Genomic DNA, 10,000 nt, shown 5'->3' with positions numbered 1-10,000 from the left:
GAGGTAGGATCCTCTGGGCGAATAAGATGACTGAGTTGGCTGTTGTTGATAGATATTGAGTTGTATGTTTTCGCTTGTAGAATAGGATGCAAGCGATGTTGTCAAGGCACGAATAGTTAAACTTAACGTTGTTTGCATTAAAAAGCTTATGATATTTGCAATCTGATGGGAAGTGGTATTCTGCAAGGAATAGAAAATTTCTGACTGCGTTCGTTGAGACATCTCATTTATAGGGAGGGGATTAAGCATGATTAACTCTCTCTTCTTAATTTTCCGCTGACTTTGAATATATTGAGTAAGAATGTGTGTGTGTGTGTGTGTGTGTGTGTGTGTGTGTGTGTGTGTGTGGTGTGTGCATGTGCGTATTAGTATATTAGTGTATCATCGATCATGGGCTGAATAAAACCAGTACATTTGAACAGAAACACTCCGTAGTATCTCTGTGCAACCAATTTATTAATATTTACACCAATGCTCAGCTTACATTAAGAGAGCAAAGAAATAAGTACCAGGTAAAATATTGTGATCAATATATTCGACTAAAACCCTTAAATACGATATTCCAGCATCGTTACATCAAAATTACAGGAATTAAAAAGAACAAAAGCATATAAACATTAATAAACAAAAGTATGTAGAATTGTTGAAAATGAACAAGTAGAAAATTAAAAATCAATTAAAGCGAGAAAAATAAATGGTACATACGACAGCCACTGCATGAGATGCATTGATTTCCTCTTTAGACATAACACTGAAGTATCCAATATTGGTGAGAACATAACAAACAGTGGTGAGAGGAATGCCAATTATGATGGAGAGAGGCAAATCTCTGAAAAAAAAAACACACAAAAGAAAAGATTTAGTACACAAAATAGCTACGCAATTTTTTTTCTTCCCCCGACAAGAATGAATGTCTTTTGTATACGGAAAAGGAATATAATAAAATGAATGCAATGACTAGTTGTTTTAAGCCGCAGGATATATATATATATATATATATATAAACCCTCCTTCTTTCCTTCTTTCCTGAGCGTCCAATAATACTATATTTGTTCCACGTCCTCGCGTTGTTGTGTTTTTTTGTGCTTTCTTGTTTGGATAAACTTTATATATATATATCGTGACGGATATTTGCCATTTGAATATGGCTAACCCATAAGGGTGGATGCTACTGTAGTTTGTAGCCCCAGGAAGATATCTCCTCCAGCTGGCTATAGACACACTATCTGTGTCCTCTCAGTATTTGTGAAGGGGAGTCATCCTCCCCGTCTTCAACACATGATACACACGTACCCGAGTTTCAAGGTGTTTACCTTTCATCAGCGTGTGACAATCATGGTTGTCGACGAGAAGTCAGATCCCTTCAAATGGCAAATATGCGTCACGATGTGTTACCGCTACTGTTTATAACTCGCTCTGAGATTTATCATTGTTTGATTTCACTTTTTCAATATCAGTGTCAATCGACACTGGAAAAAGTAAATGTATTTGTGAAGGGATCTGACTTCTCGTCGACAACCATGATTGTCACACGCTGATGAAAGGTAAACACCTTGAAACTCGGGTACGTGTGTATCATGTGTTGAAGACGGGGAGGATGACTCCCCTTCACAAATACTGAGAGGACACAGATAGTGTGTCTATAGCCAGCTGGAGGAGATATCTTCCTGGGGCTACAAACTACAGTAGCATCCACCCTTATGGGTTAGCCATATTCAAATGGCAAATATGCGTCACGATGTGTTACCGCTACTGTTTATAACTCGCTCTGAGATTTATCATCGTGATGCATATTTGCCATTTGAATATGGCTAACCCATAAGGGTGGATGCTACTGTAGTTTGTAGCCCCAGGAAGATATCTCCTCCAGCTGGCTATAGACACACTATTCTACTATATTAGTAGAAATACCCGGCGTTGTTCGTGATTTAAATGGCATAATTTTTTTATTCTTTGACTTCTTTCAGTCATATAACTGCGGCTGTGCTGGAGCACCGCCTTTAATCGAACAAAGAGATCCCAGGATTTATTCTTTGTAAGCCATTGTACTTATTCCATCAGTATCTTTTGCCGAACCACTAAGACACGGTGACGTAAATACACCAACATCGGCTGTCAAGCGATGTTTGGAACACAAACACAGAGACAATCACACAAATATATACATATATACAACATTTTTGTTTCCGTTTCCGTGTACAAAATCGACTCACAAGGCTTTGGTCGGGCAGAGGCTATAATTCATATATATATATAATATATATATATATATATATATATATATATAATATATATATATATGTATATATATATATATATATATATACATATATGCATATATATATATACATATGTATGTATGTATGTATGTATGTATGTATGTATATATATATATATATGTATGTATGTATATATATGTATATATATACATATATGCATATATATATATACATATATACATGCATATATATACACATATATATATACATATGTACACATATATATACATATATATATGTACACACACACACATATATATATATATATATATATATATACATAAATATATATATACATTTATATATATATATATATATATATAATATATATATATATATATTATATATATACTAAATAATTAAGGGTTTAGCAACGATTTGCCTCACCACACACCGAATTTAGAAATAGCAGTCAAAAAGTTTTGGGTATTCTTTCTACTTAAAAGGGAGATCCCAGTAAAACCAAAGCACTTAAAAAGCAAACGACGCAGGCAAAAGAGAAAGAAATGACGAAAATCATTCTATATTAAATCACCTACGGACGTACGTTTCGGAATTAAGTCATTGCAGAGCATAAAAATTAAATGATTATGTCTTACCTGACTATTTTCCTCCTCAGCGTAGGACTCTTCAATTATAAATAATTGCGTCTCAATTATTAATAATTGTGTATTAAATTTGAAGGCACTAGAAGACATCACCTCAACTCGTGGCATCAGAGCGAGCGTAAGCCCTTACCAGTACCACCAAATACATATATATATCTACATATATATATAATATATATATATCTATATCTATATATATATTATATATATATATATATATATATATATATATATATATATATACATATATATTTATTTTATAGAAGGAGCTTCTACAGGAATGAAACAGTTCTAGTCCTGTAGAAGCTCCTTCTATAAAATAAATTAATTTACTCTGCTATGTATTGAGTACCTTATTTACTGTGGTTAACCTCGACTCAACCCGGGACCTACATATATACATACATATATATATATAATATATATATATATATATATATATATATATATATATATATATATATATATATATATATACATATATATATATTCATATATATATATATATATATATATATATATATATATATATATATATATATTATATATATGTATGTATATATAAAGTTAATCCAAACAAGAAAACAAAAAGACAACAACGCGAGGATGTGGAACAAATAAAGTATTATTGGACGCTCAGGAAAGAAGGGAAGAAGGAGGGTATGACGTTTCGAGCAGAGCTCTTCGTCGGAAACATAGGAGAAAGAAAGATCCCGAGGTGGGAGGACAGAAAAAAAAAATTGCAAGTGGTCTTCACGAGGTCACATACTGAAAAGACGGAAGTGGTAAAAAAGGAGGAACATGTTTTCAAAAACAGGAGAGCTGAATCAAAGAAGGAATGGTAAACAAAGGTGTGCGAGATGAGAAGGGTGTGTGTGTGAGTGTGTGCGTGTGTGTGTATGTGTGTGTATGTGTGTGTATGGTGGACAATGGCTAGTGGCAAGCAGCAGTAGAATTAAAGAAGTGGTGTGGGGGTACCCTAGCGAGTCAGGAAGGCAGGTCAGAAACAGGGAGGTGTGTGTGTGTGCGTGTATATGTCTCGTGTGTGTGTTTTGTTGTAGTATGTGTGTAATGAATGAAAGTAGAAATAAAATATAAAATATATAAAGATATTATAGTTGCAGTTCCATTATTCGAGGAAAGTGGTGTATAGAAGTGGTAAAAGTTTCCTGTTAGTCATTTCAAAGAATGGAGCCATTATAGATAGAACAGTTAACAACAGCGATAGCAATAATAACGATATTAGTAATAAGAATACTAATAACTTAGGCATTTCTACTCCCCCCCCCCATCTCTAACGTCTCTTCTGACAGTTTTACCTTCTTATTCCTGAAAACAATCTGCAAAATACATCCACTTTTAACTACCGTCCTGGGTCTATCTGCCCTCTACAAACCCATTGTAGAAGATCTTATGTAATTTATAAATGTACCGCCCTCAACACATTCCACAATTCTACAGCTATATAGAGAGAGTCAACTATAATTTTTAGATAGTGACATCCCGCTGATCTTTTAGATACGAGGAACACAGCAGTTCCACAACACTCGCTAGTCACATACATCATCGCAAAAATAGAAATATTCCCTACATTTTGTCATGGTCCATAATAGATTCAGGGCTTCCATACCAAGATCAATGCTTAGCTTTTAAGCTATGCCTAAAGGAGGCATTCCACATATCAAAACACAACTCCTCGACACTACTAAATAAATACATGCAACCACCGCCTTTTTCATACCTTCAAATTTTACCACAAATCTAAATGCAACCTAAATAACCACACAGCATGTGTCCACAACACCCCTTAGGTAATCCCCAACAACCTTACTTAACATTCCTTTATCTCCATCCTAATTTTCTATCTTACTTTAAAGATCTCAATCATTTAATACTACATACAGGGACATGCAAGCGGATACATGTGTATGTGCAAATGTGTGAGATTGCACATTTGTGTATGTATATGTATATGGGTATATGTATGTGTGTGTGTGTATATATATATGTATATATATATATATATATGGGGGTGGGGGTGTATGTATATGCACGTGCTTATGTATGTACAAATATATATGAGTGAGTGTGTGCATGTGTATATATGTATACGTATGCGCACACATATGCATGTATAAATACATTTACGGATGCGTATGTGTATGTATACATATGCGCACATGTATTTGTACGTGTGTGTGTGCGTACGTAAGTCATTATATCTCCTTTTCTCCTCTCTGATTCCTAACTATCACACTAACCTGTACGATTACATACGTTTATAGAAATTTGACACCCCTCCACTTTAAATTTTACTACTAAAACCCCACCCATACATTTTCTCTACCCATCCCTTAATGCAGCTCTGTCATATTACCCCTACTCACATATCTCACACTTATTCATTCCTTATCTACCCATCTCTTCCAATCCCTCCCTGCTTCTCTTCCGTCCTCCCCTCACATTATCTTGACCACCAGCTAACACTCGTTTTCTCACTTCTTTCACACTTTCTTCGCTTTTCTTCACTCTTTCCACATTTTCCTCTGTTCTTTTCTCTCTCTCTCTCTCTCTTTTTCCTTTCATTTTCTCTTCCTGTTTTCATTTTGACCTATCTCCTCACTCTAATCATACACATCTCTCTCCCTCCCCTCTATCCACAAATACTACCAATAGATTCTCAAATTTTCATTAACACCACAAGACCATTTCGAATGAACAATGCAGAATCCACGACTCCATTCTCTGAAATGATTAAACATGAACTACTATTGGAACTTATATATCATGTACTGGAAACTTTTTTGCCACTTCTATGCACCACTTTCCTCGAATAATGGAACTGCAACTAAAATATCTTTATATACTTTATATTTTATTTCTACTTTCATTCTCTTATTTCTTTCTGTATTCCCTATCTTCTCCGTTTCCATAATAATTCCTTATTTCGAACTCAAATATTTGCTTCTATTTAACCATCTCACATCGTCTCTGATGAAATGATTTCCATAATATACCAGAAACAGCAGTAAGACTATAACTTTATCTTATTCCTTACAAATGTACTGAAAACCCCTTACAGCATTGGCTTTGTTATCTCATTTTGTCTAATATATATATTCATGCTAATACAAGACCCACATGAGTCTCACAGTAGAATTAAAAGTGAAAGAATAAGAATGAAACCATATTATATCACATTACAATATAGATGATATTGTTTCACTTTTGACACGTAATACAGAACTAGTCTAAGAGACTGCCCCGGGCCCTCATTAGGCAAGAAGTTGAAAATTGTTTCGGCCCATGACACTCCATGGTCTCAAAGTAATGTATGTATAAAGTTTGAATTAAATCGATTGCGTTGTTCTCTAGTTTTAGGGCTTCACACACACATATATAAATACAGACAGACAGATACACATTCTCAGTTTTAGTGTATAATTTGAATGAAATTGGTTGGGTAGTTCTCGAGTTTTCGGGCTTCACACATACAGACTGTCACACAGATTCTGTGTTTTATTTATATATATATATATATATAAGAAAGTTTGTTTGGTAAAGCACGTGGGTGAATATATAAGAAAATAGTAAAGTGTGAAAAAACGACAGAAGGCTTAAATGTTAAAAAATATATATATTTGTGTCAAAATGTCTGGAGAATATTGGAAAAATTTTTTTCCTTTCCTTAAAATGACATAATTTTAAAATTTTTAAAGAAATTACCGGTTTCGCGTGTAGCTTTTCAAATTTCTTGTGACGTTATGTTTATATTGCATGGAATTATCGTTGTTTTTATTTCCAGGAGATTTCTAAATAAGGGGAGGTAGTGAGTGATTTTTTCCGGTGTAGGGGAGATAATCGCTTAAAAATTTTTTTTTTCCATTTCCTTGTTAATTTCTCTGTGTCAGTATGTTCGGATGGTTGAGTCTGGGTTTGTACTTTTCAATGAAGAATGTTTCCTTGTTCAGTCTCATTTGTGTTGATGATCCGAAAGCACATTGGTAAAATGGGAAGATTAAAAATTGTGGCAGTAGTTGCTTTGCGCATTTCTCAATGTGCTCACTAAAAGGTATCATTCTATATTCTGGGAATGCAATCTGTTGTCGATGCAGTGTGCATCTGCGCCTGAGTGATAGTCCCGTGGAACCCACGTAGTCTGGTGGCAGCCCGAGCATTTAATAACATAAATTATGTTTTCAGAGGCACAAGTAAAGTTAGATTTGATCTTAAATTTCTGTCCCTCTTAAAGAAGAATTCTGATCCTTCCAATAGGTTAGGACATGTTGCACAGTTCGATCTACCACATTTTTTTACTTTTGCATCCGTAATTTTAGAAGACAATTTTGCCTTTGTGAGAATCTTTTTAAGTGATTTAGGCTGTTTGTAGCTTTTAATGATTTGGTGTATGTTTAGAATTTCCTTTAATTTTGGGTTTTTATGAAGTATTGGTAAATTCTGGGTGATGATGGTGATGGTTCCACGGGACTATCACTCAGGCGCAGATGCACACTGCATCGACAACAGATTGCATTCCCAGAATATAGAATGATACCTTTTAGTGAGCACATTGAGAAATGCGCAAAGCAACTACTGCCACAATTTTTAATCTTCCCATTTTACCAATGTGCTTTCGGATCATCAACACAAATGAGACTGAACAAGGAAACATTCTTCATTGAAAAGTACAAACCCAGACTCAACCATCCGAACATACTGACACAGAGAAATTAACAAGGAAATGGAAAAAAAAATTTTTTAAGCGATTATCTCCCCTACACCGGAAAAAATCACTCACTACCTCCCCTTATTTAGAAATCTCCTGGAAATAAAAACAACGATAATTCCATGCAATATAAACATAACGTCACAAGAAATTTGAAAAGCTACACGCGAAACCGGTAATTTCTTTAAAAATTTTAAAATTATGTCATTTTAAGGAAAGGAAAAAAATTTTTCCAATGTTCTCCAGACATTTTGACACAAATATATATATTTTTTAACATTTAAGCCTTCTGTCGTTTTTTCACACTTTACTATTTTCTTATATATATATATATATATATATATATATATATATATATATATATATGGGATATACACCTTATTCATATATATATATATATGAAAGAAAATTAAAGATTTTGCGAAGACTTTGTTTCATGGACGTTGGCAAGGATTGTATATGAAAAATAAAAGAATGATATCAGAAGTTACATTGTGATAGTGTTGTGAACTTAGATATTTTGTAGTTCCTAGATTTTGTTTGCTTCTTCCAGCAAATAACGCATATACACCTCTTAATATACTCTTTTTCGTACACGGAAAGCGTGCTGATTTTTTTGACAGCTTCAAAAGAAAAACAAACAGGAAGATGAAATATGACGCACGAGATTTTATGCCTGTAAAATGTAAGTTAACAGATAAAGATTATATTCTGGTTTCTAACGTAAGCACAAGGTCAAAAATATTTTTGTTGCTGAGGATATAGTCTACTATATATATTAACCCAAATGCTTGACTGCTGCTATGTTATCACTCCAAGGAAAGGCAAAGTCAACCACGGTGGGACAAATATTATATATTGGAAACTATGAACCGAGAATCACGTGCGCTGACCTGGTACTGATTGTGTAGCCAGTTATAACTTTGGAAATATTTCTTTGAAACAAAAAGCGGGAACAACTGTGATAAATCACCGAGTATATATATATATACATATATATGCACTCACATGTACACACACAACACATAAGAATGAAAACACACACGTACACACATATACACAGACACATACATGCTCTCACACACACAATGCATATGAATGTATGTATGTTGCTGCGCTTTGGGAGTAGAATTGTGTAGACAAAAACTGTTTAGCCTGTTCCTGATGGGAAGTTTGATGACTTGCCTAATACTTACAATAAGCACGGTAAAACATACCTTGAGTTACAATCTTCCACCTTTAAAAAGAACGTGTTGGATAATCTGATCAAGCTTTCTCTCTATATAGAATATAATCGGGATGATCACGACTGGAATATCTTTAATTATAGGTCTGCTGCGATAGAATTCGGTTGATCTGGGGTTAAACAACAACAACAAAAACAACATCTGCAGCAGCAGTGGAGACGCAATGGCCCAATGGTTAGAGCAGCGGACTCGCGGTCGGAAGATCGCGGTTTCGATTCCCAGACCGGGCGTTGTGTGTGTTTATTGAGCGAAAACACCTAAAGCTCCACGAGGCTCCGGCAGGGGGTGGTGGCGACCCTTGTTGTACTCTTTCGCCCCGACTTTCTCTCACTCTTTCTTCCCGTTTCTTGTCCCCGACTTCCTACGCAACCGCTGAGCCTGGATGCGCATTCATCCATCCGTCGATGCTCTCGGTGTCGGGAATTGACCTGCTTTCTCTTTTGCGGGTCTTACGAATAGCAAAAGACCACGTTTCGGACTTCTCCCACTACAGAGGCGCGATCTTGCGAGCTCTGAGACGAAGACCGCTTCGCTCAACAGCAACAGCAGCAGCAGCAGCAGCACTAGCATTGACAACATCCAATGAACAGATATGAACTAACGGTTCTTCAGCCGGGAAATTGTCATCAATTCTGTGAGTGAGTTTATTGCAATGAAAAGCTTTTAACATAAGCATTGAAATCACTTGAAGCCTCTTTGAGCATCTAAAACATCAAATTGTAAATCACTACAAGTTAACATTTGAACAGTCAAGTGGTAAAATTAATCACCATGCAGCTATTTCAAACGCCCAGTAATGTTAGTTGTTGGTAAATAGATATTTGACAGCAATTCCTGATGTAACAGTGACTACAAATGTCAAATAACTAGATAAATAAAATGACTAAATCAATAAATGAATGACTAAATAAAAGATAATATTTACATAGATTTGTTGTAAATTTTTGTAATGTATTGTCTATCATCCTCTTCCTCTGTCTATTTCTCCTTCACACTGCCTATCTCTTACCCTTTCTCTACGCGCTGCTGACAGTAATATCACTAGACATAAATGTCACTAAAATCGCTGTAGTTGGTTGGTTGCAGTTTTACAGCCGCTAAAGGAAACAAGTGGGTCTATAAACTAAATAGTACTTCATA

At 34.9% G+C, this 10,000-nt stretch overlaps 1 protein-coding gene across 1 annotated transcript in view; it reads right to left on the bottom strand.

The window, feature by feature from the left end:
• The window catches only part of LOC115213467 (b(0,+)-type amino acid transporter 1), a 188,890-nt gene that overhangs the window by 58,310 nt on the left and 120,580 nt on the right, over positions 1–10,000 (bottom strand). The window contains exon 7 of the mRNA XM_029782452.2: positions 706–829. Within this exon, the coding sequence (XP_029638312.1) occupies positions 706–829 (124 nt within the window). The remainder of the gene's footprint in view (positions 1–705; positions 830–10,000) is intronic.

Source organism: Octopus sinensis, linkage group LG6, assembly GCF_006345805.1.
Source record: "Octopus sinensis linkage group LG6, ASM634580v1, whole genome shotgun sequence".
Taxonomy (NCBI): domain Eukaryota; kingdom Metazoa; phylum Mollusca; class Cephalopoda; order Octopoda; family Octopodidae; genus Octopus; species Octopus sinensis.
This window is presented reverse-complemented; position numbering and strand designations above follow the sequence as displayed.